Genomic DNA, 16,872 nt, shown 5'->3' with positions numbered 1-16,872 from the left:
GAGGTTCTTATGGTTGGTGTTGGTTTTGGCGGGTGAAGTTTATAGTGTAAATGAATTTGCGTTTGCTTGATTCATTTTTGCAAATGAGCCCTGCTGGAAAACGTAGGGGTCCTGCAGAAACACATCTGTTTTGAGCTCTAAACCAATGCTGGAAATGTCAAGTATTTCATCAGGGGGAGATGGTTGATGCCTTGATAATCACTGATGATGTTTCAGACAGTTGTGATGTCATCATTATCATTGATGCCCTCTAGACCAAATAAGATGGGCGTTTGGGCGTTTCCGGTCCACGCCTCAACAGCTTCTCTGATGAGGAGTTGGGATATCAATATTTGTCTGGGTTATTTTTTTGTGGATTGGGTTGTGGATTGGGTTGTGGTTGTTGAGTAGAGATGTGGTTTTGTAGCTATTGGATGTTTCAAGTTTTTTGCGTTGTGTCTTTTTAGAGTTGGATAATCTTTCTTTTAAAGGCGTCCCAGGATGCTACTATGGGTGTCAAGGATGTAAATATGTGTTTCCAATGGTATCAACTCTTCCAACAGATCCCAGTTTGGGTCTGCATGATTTACAGAGATATGGAAACTCATTGGATGATTCTAGGTATTGAATCATTTGCTTGAGTAATCAAGCAGTCATGATAAGCGTAATGTTGTTACACAGAGAACATTTGATGGAGTTTTCATTATCTTTAGAGTTTTGTAGCATTTAAGGCATGTGCAGAGTCTGTGGTTCATTGTTTGGGGATTAATTTCTCTTTAGGTTGTGGTTTGGCATTGGATTTTTTTTTTTCTTGGCATGGTAGGTTTGTTAAGATCAGTAATACGTTGATTGAATTAATTAATGGAACAATTTTGGGTAATCAATATAGCCAATATCACACTAATCAATCAATTGCAGTAATCTAGTCAGATAATTTCCTAAGCAACAATCAACCCTAATCAAATTAATTACACTAACTACTAATCAATTAATTACACTAATCATTAGTCACACTGTTCAATTAAATTCACTAAATCACTGATTTTACTAATCAATTAAATTACATGAATCTTTTAAACTAGTCAGTAATCACACTCTTTGCACTAAACACTCTAATCACACTAATCAATTAATACAATAAATCAATTAAACCATTAATAAAATATTTTATAGAAATTGATTATCTAATCATTGATGTAGGTGATGAGGTAAAAAAGTTGTAAGTTTTGAGGTAATGAATTAATGGGTGTTTGATTAAAGTAATGAGGTAGTATTGAGAGTCTTTAAGGGAAGGGTTGTTTGTTTTTTCTAGCAGCTGTGATAGACTGGGTAAGAGGAATTTATGAAATCAAGATCACTGACATAATGGATGCTGTCAAATTGTAAAGCACTTACTCTGAATTAAAGGGTACTTCATCATTAGAGTAAAGGCCCAAAATAGAGTGCTTGAGACTGTTTCCGTACCAGCAATGAATAGATTTATCACGGATTCTTTCTAGATTTTCATGGTGGAAATAGCCATTGTTCTGGGTCTTCTTTTCCTAGAGTGGAAAAAAAAAGAACCTGCTTTTAAAATTGGTTCTAGACAGGTGCACTCCTAGACAAATTGCAAAAGAATGTGCAGCCTTCTTTAAAGCAATCTCTAGCTTCACCTAAACAAATCAGCAACTGTCCAGATATTTTTTAAAAAGACAAATTTCCACTCTTCCTCAGAGGAAATCTGACTTGTCCAAAAGATATTTAAATGGCCTGCACTAGTAGATGCAAAATGTTTTAAGCTTTTTGTATGCAGCTATCTCTTTTTTGTGCAAATTTTCTAAGAATCAAAACAAAAACTTCATCATAATTAAATATAATGCTCCTCAAATGTGTGCCAACTTATAGGTATTCAAAGTAAATTTTTCTTTATTGATATCCATATAGAGGAAGAATTCCTTAGTATGGATCCTAACATAATGTTTAAGAAATATATTAAAAATTATTGTGGATTATTATTTTCCTAGAGTTCTCAATTGTTTAGAAGATTAGGCTAAGTGGTGATGTGTGACTGCAATAATGCTGGTTAGTAGCTATAATACAAAACTTTCAAAAGAAGAATACCGAACACTAGGCAAAGTGAATAAATTGCTCGATATTTGGAGACCCTTGCAAATTTGCCAGGTTTGCCTTTTCCTGTAATAAGGATTCTTGCCAATTGTGGGTACTTCCATTTGCAAATTTTATGGAAAACTTCAAGCTGCCATTTTTGCACATTCCATTACCTGTTGCTGTTGTACAAGATATGAATCAATAAAGTTTCTTGTGTCATTTTCATCCAGATTACTGAGAGATTGGATGAAGTTTTCATGGACAAAAGCACTCAATTCCTTTTGTTCTTCATGACTTTCTTAGGAGTGCCAAAAAGGAAGCCAAGCATGGGAAACATGTTATACAGCTGAAAGATACAAAATAACAGAGATAATAGAGAAGTCACATACCTAAAATATCATTTTGGAAAGACTTTATGAATGATATCTATTTGTATATTATACCAGAAAACATAATAATATAGATAGAGCAATTACAATTCAGAAATAGACGTCCTTTCAGTTTCCTTAAAGATAGGGCTTGCAATATACAGTGTCCAGGAAATTTTCCACTACAAATTTGGTGGGGAATTTTGGAGGTCCTGTCATAGACAGCTTTATTTAATATTATGTTGCTCTCATTAACATATAAAATTTTCATCTATTCGTTCTTAGTAATTGAAACACATTTGAATTAGATTCTAGTCTTTCTTAACTTCTTCTGTAAATTGACTGGAAAATGGAACCAGAGTTGCACCAAGTTCCCATTGCAGGAAACTTTTGATATAGGATATAAATATTTGACATACCTCTATACATACTTGTATACTCAAGTGGAAGAACAATGGAAATATTGTGCCACTTAAAAAAATATTTTGAATCATCACAAAGTTTTTCAATATTACATTAGATTCTGGATTTTGCAATGAATCCTGAAAAATACACACTGCCTTGCCTACCCTCTAAATGAGCTTCTAATGCTTTTCAGATAAATAATCATTACCTGCATGGTCGGGCTTCCCATAAGCATGGCAGTTTCGGTTGCCAAGCTAAATAATTTAATAAATCTTGGATCTTCATAATCATATCGTTTCCCAAGTAAAATGGATACTATGATATTGGAAACAGCTGCAGTCACAATTCTTCTGAATTCAAATGGTTTTCCTGGACAACAAATATGGACTTTCATCAAAATGTTAATACAATATAAAACTATCATAACTATTAACATTGTATTTTCATTGCCTTGATTCTAGCATCATTTAGCTTCTATAATCAGAGTTAAAATGTTGCTTTAAAAAAAAAATTTCTGGAAACATTTATGGACCTTTTGCTGACATTTGGACAGAAACCACAATGAGTTTTGAATTTGTGAATGGATAAGGAGGGGTAGTTATGGGAAGAGGTGAACCATTATGTAATCTCAAAGGGAGTGAGGCATTATTAATTTTCCTGTACTTGTTGCAAGAAATGAGCCCCTTCTTTAAATAATATTTTTTCTAGCTTTGTTTTCTTTTATTTTTTATTCTTCTTCTTGGGAGATTGTTTGTCTCTCTTTGATCCTTTTTCTCTCTCCTCTTTGCACCTTGTGTTTCTTCTATGTTATATTTTTTTCTGATTTGAGTTTTTATAATCTTTTAGAATTGTGAATACCCTTCAATAAAAACTATTTAAAAAGAATTAAAGTTCTGGGAGTCTGGAATATGTCATGCAGGAATCTCAACCCCTTCAAGATAACATAAGACAGAGAAGTTTTTGAACCCCAGAAGAAACACCAACTCACCTTTATAAGTTTCAAACTCCTTTACCAGGAAACTGCACTCTTCAGCTATTCTGCTTTCCATGGACCTCTTACCCATCCCATAGTCCCGTAATGTGGTTAACATAAATCGCCTCATCACCCTCCAGTTCTCACCATGGGAAAAAGCTACTCCTGAAAAAAAAAAGAGTATGCAAAATCAGAGGTGGTATTCAGCAGGTTCTGACCAGTTCTGGAGAACTGGTCGTGGAAATTTTGAGTAGTTTGGAGAACTGGCAAATACCCCACTTTGACTGGAGATTTTACAGTATCCTTCCCCTGCCACGCCCACCAACCCAGAACCAGTAGTTCAAAAAATTGAATCCCACCACTGTGCAAAACTGATTTTGAAGAAAGGGATGGAAGAAGGATGAAAGGGTTGTAGGGCGTCCTATAGTCATCCAGTTGGCTCTTCCATCCCAAGGAACATTCCTTAAATATTCAGTTCAGTTTTTTAATTTTGTTACCTTGGTGTTTGTCTTAGTCAGAAACAACCTTGTCAACTTTAAAATGTGTGTACTTCAACTCCTAGAATTCCCAGACCAGTTCTGTAAGTTGAAATGCACATGTCTTAAAGTTGTTGCATATAGAAACACTGATCTAACTCATGCATGCGAAAGAGCCAAGCAATTCTGCTCAAAAATATATTGATAATCATTAGAAGATGAGTTTGAGGAAGATGTCTATGGTCCCATTTAACAGAAAAAAAAACCATCCGAAAATGGCTAGTAAGTAACATTTTAAAGATAGCAAAAAAAAATTATCATATATTTGAAAAACCCACCCTATGGTATTATTTAATCCAACATATACAATTATATAACCAACAAAAATCTTAGCAAGAACTACACTATTTTTCTGTAGTTGCTTCCTATATTTAGTTTCTGACATGGTTTTTTTCTTTCTTGGTATGTACAGTGATTTTTTAAAAAAAAAAAACTTTAATTTTTCCCTATGTTTCTTTATATCTCTTTCAGTTATTATTTTGGAAAAAGCTAAGTTATTACTAAATTTGAAACCAGTTTCAGTCAATTCAGTTTCAGTCGATTCTAATTTGTTCTGCTCCTGTGATACCTTTGTTATAGGTACATATGACTTCATTGTACAGTTATATGTTTCCAGTTATATGTTGTATTGAGATAGAAAGGAGGTCCTCACCAAAACCATTTGAAAAATCCTCAAATATGGGGACAGGAGCCCTCTCAGCAAACACGTCAGCCTTATTCACCAGAGCTTCCTTTATGGTCTCATATCCTGTTAGCACCACTATTTTCTGGAGTCCTAGTTGGATTTTGAATACAGGTCCATACTGTTTCGATAGCTGGGGATGGGGTGGGGGGGGAGTTGGAGAGAGATAGCTGTGATCAAAAAAAGTGATTTGTAATGTAATGTAAACCGCTTCAAACTCAATTGCAGAAAGTACGCCTTCAGCAACAGAGTGGTCAACGCCTGGAATGCACTACCTGACTCTGTTGTTACCTCCTCAAACCCTCACTCTTTTACCCTTAAATTATACGCTACTGGCCTCACCCCATTCCTGAGAGGTCTGTAAGGGGCATGCAAAAGCACACAATTGTGCCTACCGTCCCTGTCCTATTGTCCCCATTTATTCATACCTATTTCCTGGATTCATACTCATGTTTATTCTTATACCTATTATCTTGTGATTGACAAATCAAATAAATAAATACAATAAATAGAATAGAATAGTTTATAGGCCAAGTGTGATTGGATATGCAAAGAAATGGTCTCCGGTGCATAAGTTCTTAGTGTACATGAAAAGCAACAAAGTAATATAATCATAAGGTACCAGTAGGAGAAGGTAATATAAAAGATGAAAAGGATAGTAGTATTACAGCCCTACTACATTGGTAAATATCTTTAGACATAAGGCAGTCCTATGGAAGGTATAGGTGATACTGTGGTAGGTATAGGTGCTGGTTTGGTAGGTAGGTGCAGGGGTGGTAAGTGCAGGAGGCAGGTGGTGAAATGATGCTTCACTATCCTCAAACTTTTCCCTGCAGTTTTTTCACATAATGTCTGTTGTAAAAGTTTCCCACTAGCACTCATGACACAGAAATGTCTGCTTCCAAAAGATCATTAATTTGGAAAGCAAGATATGGGAGAATGAGGGCAAGAAGATTATGGAGAATGATTGAGAGGAGATGATGGAAGTAGAATTCTTAGTGAAAAGAGATCTTGGAGTCCTAGTGGACAATCATTTAAATATGAGCCAGCAGTGTACTGCAGCTGCCAAAAAGCCAACACAGTTCTAGGCTGCATAAACAGAGAGATAGAATCAAGATCACATAAAGTGTTAATACCACTTTATAATGCCTTAGTAAGACCACACTTGGCTTACTGCATCCAATTTTGGATGCCACATTGTAAAAAAGATGTTGAAACTCTAGAAAGAGTGCAGAGAAGAGCAACAAAGGTGATTAGGGGACTGGAGGCTAAAACATAGAAGTTGGCTGGAATTATGTCTAGTTTGATGAAAAGGACTAGGGATGACATGATAGTAGTGTTCCAATATTTCCAGGGGCTGCCACAAAGAAGAGGGAGTCAAGCCAAAGAACTTGAAGGCAGGACAAGAAGCAATGCGTGGAAACTAATCAAGGAGAGAAGCAACCTAGAACTAAGGAGAAATTTCCTGACAGTTAGAACAATTAATTAGTGGAACAACTTGCCTCCAGAAGTTGTGAGTGTTCCAAAACTGGAGGTTTTTAAGAGGAGATTGGATAATCATTTGTCTGAAGTGGTATAGGGTTTCCTGCCTAAGCAGAGGGTTGGACTAGAAGATCTCAAATGTCCCTTCCAACTCTGTTTCTATTCTATTCCTCGTCAAAATATATTTTTGGTGCAATTAATTTGTATTTACCTTTCTCAAAGAAATGCATTTTTATTTAAATTTACCCCTAATAAACAGCTTGGGAAACATGCTATTTCTGATATATTTACACATTATTTATACCGTGTTTCTCCAACAATACAGCCCACCCCAAAATGAAGGCCCATCACTGTTTTGTGCACATGCAGTTAAATTAAGGCCTGCCTCCAAAATTTGGGCCTATTTAAGTGCATGCACGGCCATTTACAACTTGAGGTGAGGAGGCATTGGGGGGAACTGGCGGCGGGGGGAACTTGCCCCACTCATTCCATGAGACTCAACTGCCCATCGGATCACACCTCTGTAATGCCACTTCTTTTGATCCCTGCTTTCCCTGCCACAGTCATTGCTCATTCAAAGCCCCCCCTCCTTCACCTCTCCCCCTTTCTTTCTCACACACAAGAAAAGCGAGCAAGAAAAAGAGAGAAGTGGGGGAGGCAGTTTTGAACACGTCCAGGACTTTTCAGTTGTCATAATCACACATGGGTGTGTGTGTGTGTGTGTCTGTCTGTCTGTCTGTGTGTGTGTGTGTGTGCGTGTGGAGGGGGGGTATTTCTGGCAGAGATTAGGGAAAAGAAGGGGTGGATTGGAAGAGATTTTCCCCATGAGAACGGGGAACGCAATGCTTGTAAGGTGTGATTTATCCAGGCTGCCCTCTCCTGTTATCTCTGCAGCCTTTGCGGAAACTTGTGGGGAAAGGTTAGGTTCACTAAGATATGCTTCTATGGTGGATTTTTGATTTTTCCCAATTCGCTTGCTGGAGGGGGCATCCATTCTCCTCTAGCCTCTGCCTCTTCTCTTTGACTCACAGCTTCCAGAGTTTTCCCAGTCTCCAAATAAACACACACACACACACACACACACACACACACAGGTGGGGGAGCTTCCATCCAATGCAGTCTCTTTGTATTAATTGTTGTCATTCTGCTTCACTGTTAAAATTGGAGCAACTTTTCCTTAGAGAAGGAGATGTGGGGGGCGGATCCATTGGAATCACCCGGTCTTTGCAAACGCGAATCGGGTCTTTGCAAACCCAAATAGGTTAGCTTTTCAGTAAGTTGCATGAGGCAGAATAACAATTAATACAGAGACACTGCATTGGTGGGGTCGGGGTGTTTATTCAGAGACTGGGAAAACTCTGGAAGCTGTGAGTCAAAGAGAAGAGGCAGAGGCTAGAGGAGAATGGATGCCCCCTCTAGCAAGCAAATTGGGAAAAATCAAAAATCCACCATAGAAGCATATCTTAGTGAACCTAACCTTTCCCCACAGCAGAGATAACAGGAGAGAGCAGCCTGGATAAATCACACCCTACAAGCATTGCGTTCCCCGTTCTCATGGGGAAAATCTCTTCCAATCCACCCCCTTTTCCCTAATCTCTGCCAGAAAACACACACACACACACACCCATGGCAGGGGCTGATTATGACAACTGAAAAGTCCTGGACGTGTTCAAAACTGCCTCCCCCACTTCTCTCTTTTTCTTGCTCGCTTTTCTTGTGTGTGAGAAAGAAAGGGGGAGAGGTGGCGGGGGGCGACTATGGCAGGGAAAGCAGGGGTCAAAAGAAATGGCCCAGTGTCCAGGCTTGCCAGATGGACAATGGCAGGCTACAGATAGGCAAGCAAGGGTGCATGTGGGGTGCTCCTTACAGCCACTAAAGAAGCGTCCCAGTGGAGAGGCAAGGGTACATGCGGGTGTGGGGGGGGAATTAAGGCACCCCTTGAAAAGACAGCCTAGCTAAAAAAAATAAGGCCCAGCCTTATTTCCTGAGAAACATGGTATGTATATATAGAATTGTTTACTGAAAATTATAGCATGTTTTTGTTTGTTTTGGGGAGGAATAAAGCTAAGTTGAAGTTATTCTAAACTGAAGATTTTTGCACACATTTCAAAGCCCTCATCTCAAAACTATCCATTTTGTCTTTCTATAGTAATATATTTTGTTGATGCTTATCAAGATGTACCTAAGTTCAAGGAATAGATTAATAAAAAAGGATGAATAGGACATTATTTTATTTGTTGGGAATGAAGGAACCATTTGGTCTAATAAAAGCATTCTGTTCTTTTCTCATTTCTTTTTGGTTGGAACAAGTTGTCATTTCCCTTGCCTACAAAAGTCACAGAATGCTGCAATTTTTCCCTGCAACAGAAACATGGAAAAGTTACCTCTAACATTGTCTGGTAAGGTTTCTTCAGATCCATTATGTGGAGGTTTCCAACAACAGGGAAAGGCCTGGGTCCTGGTGGAAAATCTTTGGAGCTCTTCTTCCAGGGGTTGCCCATTTTGAAAAGGAGCAACGTGATAAGTGTAGATAAAAACAGTATTGAAATAGAAACAATCCAATCCATTTCTTTTTAATTGGCAAGTTCTTTTGTGGTTCTAATAAAAAGTTTGCCACACAATACGATCAAGGAGAGTGTCTGCCAACTGAAAAGGTCCAAATAGAAGCATTAAATTCTTGACTCAAGCCGAAAGCTAATATTAATTGAAGGAATTAACCCCTTAAAGTTAGAAAGGCAGACTGAGTATCTCACAGTCATCCTTTGCTAATGATTAAACTATAGCAAATAAGATATTTTGGAGACGTACCAGAATTTTCCTAGCATTCCATTTAATTCTTTACAGGTATGGAACCGTGAACACATTGAGTAAACACTCCTCACCAGTTAAGTCCCCCAAAAAGGATGAGGGGAAAAATGCTCTTTTACTTGAGCCATTTGAGTGTCATGTCTTTCTCTGATTTTTTCCTATACTCGCAGGGACTCTTATGCTTTATGTCTGGATACATATTTTCAGACCAACTTCAGAGTTATCCAATAATGATTCAGTTTTGCTTCTTATATGTTTAAAGAGTACTTGGTTTAAAAAGATCCCTTGGCCTACACAAGAGATTGCCAGTCTAGTGTCTACTGAGAGGAAGATATCTGTGGATGTCATTGGTGGCCCAACTTAGTCACTCTCCATAGGTTTAGACTTCAATTTCCATAATCTCCTAAGTAGAATTAGCATAGATGTATCAGATGTGGGGTTGTAGAGGAAACTGTCCAGTTACACATATTTACAAACATTCTTTAACATAAAAATGGTGGCTGATTGCAATTCTTTTTTTCATTGGGATGAAGGCCAAATGTGGTTTTTAGGCTCGTGCCTCAGCATGCATTTTTTCCAATGAGACAAACCAGGATTCACAGATCATTTAATTACAATTTATTAGAATATTCTGATAAAAGGGATTCCTCTCATTCAAAGAGAGAACCCAGATCTTTAGTTTACATTCCATTTTATAGCTAACATATTAAAGAAAATTCAAGAGAAAAATTGATTGGACAGGATAAAAGAAACCACTCCTTTGCACTGTAAATCAGCTACATGTAGTCAAACATGTTACATGTATATCAATTTAAATGAGGTCTGATGACAGAAGGGGCATACATTTTAAGATGTTAATAAGGAAAAATGTTGTTTAGAGTTTATGAAGAGATAAATTGGATATCAATTAGCAGTAATAAACTTTCTCTTATCAGAAAACATTATGGTAAGTACCTAAAATGCATCATAAAGTGTATACATTGATATTCAGATGACCACTGAATATTAATTTATAGTTAATTTGTTGCATTTTATTCTATAAAATTGGCAGAAAAAAACTAAGTGTGTAACAAGCATTATTCAAACACACACAGAAAATATCTAACAGTTTGATGTTTTAACAGAAACAACAAACTCCATATTTAATCAGGAGCTTTAAAATGGACGTAATGAAGAGCCAAGACCAAGCAAAGATTACAGCTCTGCTGTTGCAAAGGGCTCTATTACTGCCTAACCAAACATTGTTAGCAAACAATTAATATACTTTTCCCTCTCAACCATTACTGTTGTAAAGAGGTTTTGTCTAGGACCTAAACAAAACCTCTTTACAGCAGTGATGACTAAGAGGTCTAGGAAAAGATACGTAATTTATAAAATATGTAGCATTCATCTTTGGAGATTGGAATGAAAGCAAGGAAGGTCACATTAATATTTGGAAAGCAGCTGATTTTGTTTATATATAGATGTTTGCATCCATGGTTGTCTTTTGAAGTACTATACTGATAATAAAACTGAAAGAGTTTAAAGGTGCCAAATTCTTATTTATAAATAATTTTAATTCTCTCCTTCTTTAGCCCAGCTATCTATGATTAACTCAACTAGAGGAATGTTTTATCACCCAGATATTTTTAAAAAAAAATTAATAAATTTTTAGTATAGATTACGTTTGCGAACACATATGAACAGATGTAAATGTAAGCAGGGGTGGGATGTGGGTGTGGCCTAATTTGTGGGTGTAGCTTGGTGGTCACGTGACTGGCTGGCCGTGGCTTGTATGTAAATATTGTAAATATTGATGTAAACATTGATTTTTTTATTAAAAAAGAGCAACTTTTAAACAATGGTTGCAATGGCTGGGAATTTCAGGAAGCTGCATATTCATTTATTATAATATGTATGCTACTTATTCATTGGACAGGCAATTTCACTTCACTTTTTTCTTAATTACTGAAAAAAACATATTCCAGGGCTCTTTATTCTGTAAAGCCATGTTATGCAAATTTTATCTTTTGTGTGTGCCTTCAAGTCAATCCTGATATCTTCCTGGAAACATCCCTGCAGTTTTCTTGGCAAGATTTCAGAAAGGATTTGCCACTGCCTTCCTAGGGCTAGTGAAACAGTGAGTGACCCAAAGGCACCCAGCTGGCTTTGGGCCTAAGGTGGGACTAGGCACTAGGGTAAGGTGGGACTACAATTCAGCCTCCTTGTTTCAAGCCTGATGCCTTAACCACTACACCAAAATGGCTCCTAAGGAATGTATCCAGAGCTTAAACACATAGATAATTTCTTAATATGAAACAACCTGGGGTATATGTTTCTAAAATCTACTTTATATTGGATTCCACAATCTGAAAGCGTCTCAACATCAATGGCAATGGTGAGGGGGAAAGGAAAAATAGAAAAAAAGAAACAAGATTTATATGACTCTCATATAATATAAAATTACTTTAATGATGAACAGAAATAGTTTGTAATGTCTCAATTTATAAAACAAAGTTTAACCCCAAATTCTATATTTTTGTGCCTGTCACACAAGTCACACAGATGAACAGGTGTCTAAGCACCAGGTTACAACCAATATGACCAGACAATATAAGAGAGAGAAAGCATTAAATAAATAATGAACCTTGGAAGTCATGTATCAAGAGAACTCTTACATATGCTATCCTCTTTTACATCAATAATGCAGGATAGATGTTCTAAGAACAGACAATATAATTCAATTTAAAAAGAATACGAAATAAGAATAAAAAATGAAACGTAAACCTTGAGCAATATAACAGGCAAGCGATGCTACTGCCCCTAAGGTGAATATTCAACCTATATGTTTTATATAATAACCATTAATGCCTGTCGGAAACAGAAGGGCATCGTCAACACGCTAACCCCGACGATGTTCATGATCATGCCCCAGTTGGAACCCGGAGGCGCCGAAGATGCCATTGCCAGTGGGTGGGGGGGATGAAAGGATGTGAGGGAGAGCGGGCAGGTGAAACAGGGAAGGGAGCCTGGGAAGAGGGAGGGCAAGGATGGCTCTCTACACCCACATGGAGCTCCAGACTATGGCAGAGGAAAGGGGTCAACAGGCCTCTTTGAGCACCAGCACTCCACCAAAACAAACTCTTCTCCTACAAGCCAGCTCCAACCGCACACAGATTCCCCTGCTCTGTTGGTGCTTCTGGGATGTGATGCTCCAACTATGTGGAATTCTTAGCCTTCACCTTGGTCTTCCCTGGTGTCCCACTCAGAGCGATGGTCAGGTTATTTTCCTGACCATCACTACCATCAGCAAAAACCACTGCTCCGAGTGGGTCGCCGGGGAAGATCAAGGCGTAGGCTAAGAATTCCATGTATAAAAGCACACACGCACGCACGCACACACACACACACACACACACACACACCAGCCCAGCCCTCCCAAAGCACCTCCACTCCACGTGTAGTGACGGCAAATCATCACTCTGAGTGGGTCGCCGGGGAAGACCAAGGTGAAGGCTAAGAATTCCATGTATAAAAGCACATACACTCACACACGCACCCCAAAGCAACTCAGGGGGCAGCAGAGCTGGCGGACCTGGCTGCCTCCCATTTGATGGCGCTGCTTATAGGTGGCAGCCGGATCCACCGCCTGCCGCAAGGTAAGTGTCAGCTTTGAAATTCAGCTGCCACATAATTTTTTTTAGAGAGTTAGAGGAGTTGAAAAGTTAAAGGTTATTCTGTGTGTCGTATTAAGAATTTGCAGTCGCAGTTATTTGGTTCTCGTGATTTATGAAGTGTAGAAGTGGGAGGAGAGAAGGGAGGGGAGAAGGTGGATTCTGTGTAACGCACGAAAAAGCTTTCAGTTGGGGAATAGCTTTTGAACATGCCAGATCTGTTCTTAATAAATCAATTGGAGAAATAACATTTTGGAGTGATTGATATCATGGATACTGTCTGGATGTTTGACATTTATTTCCCAAGTCTAACTTTTACTTTTTGAATGGGCTCGGCTGATGCCCCGGAGTTCTTTTCCCAGAAATGGACAAAGAGCAGCAAGCAGCCAAAGTGCAGAGGGGAGTGTGTGGGGCCCTCCTACTGGAGCATTAATTGAGCCAGCCCTTGTTTGGAGAAGATGGTGGATGCTTTCAGGATGGCAGTAGGAGAAAGAGATTTGGGAGCTATACCGAAGCGTTTCAACTCAAGAAGTTGTTATAACCCAGAGGTAACCCAGCTGTCTGAAGAGAAATCTTCCTCTAGCCCCAGGCATATGGCTATTCTGTCAGATTGGAGGGAAGAGAGACAATTGGGGTCGGATTTCTCTCAAGAAGACAACCCCCAGATTATTCCTGGAAGTCCATCAAGGGCAGATTTATATCAACAGTTCCAGAATTTAAAGATGACAGATTTGGTCTCACAGTCTGTTTGGACAGGTGGAAGCTTGAGACCACCCATATTCACTTACCCAAATATCATGAGGAACGAGGAGACTATACAGATGCCAGTTGGAGGAAGCCAGAAAGAAGCATCAACTAACAGAGGTATGTTGCAGCCTCAGAGGCAATCCCCTCATTTCCCAGAAGGAATCTTGCCCCCTGCAGAGTGGTGGGGATTTTATCCAGGGTGGGGATTTTATCCAGGCCAGGAGTGGATTCAATGCCAATGGCAGCTAGCACCCACACAGCCCTGGTCTGAAGGGGGGTTGCCCAGACAGCAGACAGCAGGCACGCCCCCTCCATCCGACCAGGGAACCAGGCCACACCCATCTTCATCCTAGCAATCACAATTGCAGCCCCAATCAGAACCGAGGTCACAGGGACCTCTATTCCAGAGAGGCAACACTCAGCCAGGATTCAGGGGGCCTACATATGCCACCCGACCTGTTCCTTCCATTCTAGTACAACCTGCAGGAGCCTGGCATGTGCCACCTCTTCAACCGTGACCCAGGCCGGACCGAATACCCTTTGAGGCCGTGTTTGATGGCTGCCACGAACATTTCAACTACTTCCTCACTTGAATCCGATCCCATATACAACAATTTGAAGATCAATATGCAACAGAGTGCGATTTGGTTATGACCATAACAAAGGGGATGAATGAAGGGGATGCTTCAGACTGGGTGGCCCAACTACATAACAAACAAGCCCCCGAATTACATGATGTAAATGGATTTATTCAATTTGAAAATCCAGACAGGGTAGCAGAGAATTAAGAGAAGTTAATGAAAATGAGGCAAGGCAAGCAACCATTGTCAGAATTTATTTGGGACTTTAGAAGGGTCGCAAGCCACCTCATGGATTGGCCTGAAAGAATGACTTTACACTATTTTTAAAAAGTTATTGATCCAGAAGTAAAGAAGGCCTGTGAAATTAGGGGAGTCCCAGAGACCTTACAGTTGTGGTATATCGCCTCCCTCTGCTTAGATTGCAGCATCAACTCACATAGGAAACCCCTTCCATCAGCCCCAACTAAGAGAATTGTGGCGAGGAGACCACCGACTGGACCAGCCAAACCTGCTTGTACCTGACCCACCAGGGTGCTGAAATGTTACTGATGTGGCCAAGCCAGTCATAGGGCAGCAGACTGTCTAGCCCCTGCTCCTATGCCACAAGCTCCGCAGTCGAAGCCTAATACAGCTGTTAGAGGTCAGAAGAATCAAGGAAGACCTCTGGGCAGGGACAGGTTCACCAAACACAGCTGGGAAAGCCCCCTCTGCGCAGATGGGAGCAACGGACCACCAGACCAACACCACGTCCCCGAAAACCCAACCTCCAAAGACGACCCAATGGTGAGTGATCCCATCATACCTTTTACAGTCAAGGTCAAGTTAGTGGGGAAGGCTGGGGAGTTAGAAGCTGTCATTGATACTGGGTGTTCCAGATGTCTTATCGGACTCCCCATCATTGAACAATTGAGCATAAAGACTAACCTGCTAAAACGCCCAATCAGATTTGAGCAAGTGGATGGAAACTTAATTGGGGGGGCAGCCACTCAACTGACAGAATTAATCAAGATAGAATTAGGGCCCCATCACGAGCTCATACGCTTCATAGTGGCCCCCAAGATGTCAGAATCAATAATACTGGGACTTGCTTGGTTAGACAAATGGGCCCTGATGATCAAATGGGAGGATGGATTCAGGAAAATCCTTAGTAGATCGGGGCCATTACCCCCTCTTCCACCCACTACAAAGCCACCAGTTTGACAGCCACTGAGAGGAAATAGTACAAGCCTTAATTTTAGATGCTCAATTGGCTGACCAAGTAACCACTAGAACCCAAGCTAACTGCAACCCCAAACACCTGAAAGATAAGCTGGCTGTGGAATTGAAAACAGCCCTATTGACCGATCCTTAGTTCCTGGACCATCAAACCGAGCTGACAATGAATGATGGACTAGCTTGGAAAGGGACTAAACTTTATGTACCCACAACCCTAAGACTACTGGTACTAAAGCATAGCCACGACTCATGGCTGGGAGGCCACTTCTGATTCCTAAAAACCCTACATTTACTAAGAAGACAGTTCTGGTGGCCAAAAATGAAACCTGATGTTGGGGACTATGTAAAAAGTTGTTCAATTTGTGCTACGATGAAACACAGAACTAGAAAGCCCCCTGGCCTCCTGCAACATGTTGCTGAACCAACCCAACCTTGGGAAGAAATTGCAATGGACTTTATTGTTGAATTACCTAAGCGTGAAGGGAATACGGTCATTTGGACTATAATTGATTTATTCTCTAAACAGGCCCATTTTATACCCTGCAAAGGGCTTCCATCTGCGAAAAAACTTGCAAAGCTGTTTGTGAAACATATCTATAGACTACATGGTGTACCTCACAGAGTAATATCAGACAGAGGGGTACAATTTACCGCAAAATTTTGGAGGCAATTTCTGATATCCATTGGCTCCTCTCAAGGGTTATCCTCAGCTTTCCAGCCTGCTTGTAACGGAGCAGCGGAGAGGGCTAACGCCATGATTGAACAATACATTATGTAAATGTAAATGTAAATTATCAACAAGAAAATTGGGCTGAGTTAATACCTTTTGCAGAGGTTGCTTACAATAATGCAGTACATAGCAGCACAGAATTGACTCCATTCCAAATCAACACTGGAATGGATTTTGTCCCAACAAAAGACAACCTCCCTCATCCATGGCCCTGACAGAAAGAATGAACTCATTAAAGAAAGAGTGGGAAGATACAAAAAAAGCTTTGAACGAAGCTGCAAAAATTTATAAAAAACAAGCAGATAAACATAGATTCCCTTCAACCGCTTTTTAAAGTAGGGACAAAGTATATTTGTCGACCAAGTATCTTAGGTTGAAACTGCCCAGTAAGAAGCTGGGTCCAAAATTCTTGGGTCCATTCCCAATTTCAAAGATAATCAATCCAGTCACTGTCCAATTAAGTCTTCCTCAACTATTGGGGAAAATTGATCCAGTGTTCCATTGTAGTTTACTAAAACCAGCGACTACATCGATGATAAGACCACTACCGCTCCCCCTAAACTGTTGACGGTACATGGGAAACACATTATGAGATTCAAAAAATTCTAGATTACACCATGGCCGA

At 39.7% G+C, this 16,872-nt stretch overlaps 1 protein-coding gene and 1 long non-coding RNA gene across 3 annotated transcripts in view; one reads left to right on the top strand and one right to left on the bottom strand.

Annotated features, from left to right (window-relative positions):
- Nucleotides 1–9,092, bottom strand: part of LOC113444245 (cytochrome P450 2K1-like) — a 25,193-nt gene extending 16,101 nt beyond the window's left edge. Inside the window, exons 1-4 of the mRNA XM_026712905.2 lie at nucleotides 8,898–9,092; nucleotides 5,002–5,164; nucleotides 3,829–3,978; nucleotides 3,049–3,209 (exon numbers count right to left, since the gene is read on the bottom strand). Coding sequence (XP_026568690.2) covers nucleotides 3,049–3,209; nucleotides 3,829–3,978; nucleotides 5,002–5,164; nucleotides 8,898–9,080 — 657 coding nt within the window. The 5' untranslated portion in view covers nucleotides 9,081–9,092. The remainder of the gene's footprint in view (nucleotides 1–3,048; nucleotides 3,210–3,828; nucleotides 3,979–5,001; nucleotides 5,165–8,897) is intronic.
- LOC148127884 (uncharacterized) overlaps nucleotides 8,829–16,872 on the top strand; it is a 114,434-nt gene continuing 106,390 nt past the window's right edge. For both annotated transcript variants that reach the window (XR_015740673.1, XR_015740672.1), the window contains exon 1: nucleotides 8,829–8,912. This is a non-coding gene — a long non-coding RNA (uncharacterized LOC148127884). The remainder of the gene's footprint in view (nucleotides 8,913–16,872) is intronic.

The sequence above is a fragment of the Pseudonaja textilis genome, chromosome 1, assembly GCF_049901715.1.
Source record: "Pseudonaja textilis isolate UNSWEBS1 chromosome 1, rPseTex1.2, whole genome shotgun sequence".
NCBI classification, from domain to species: Eukaryota; Metazoa; Chordata; class Lepidosauria; order Squamata; family Elapidae; genus Pseudonaja; species Pseudonaja textilis.
This window is presented reverse-complemented; position numbering and strand designations above follow the sequence as displayed.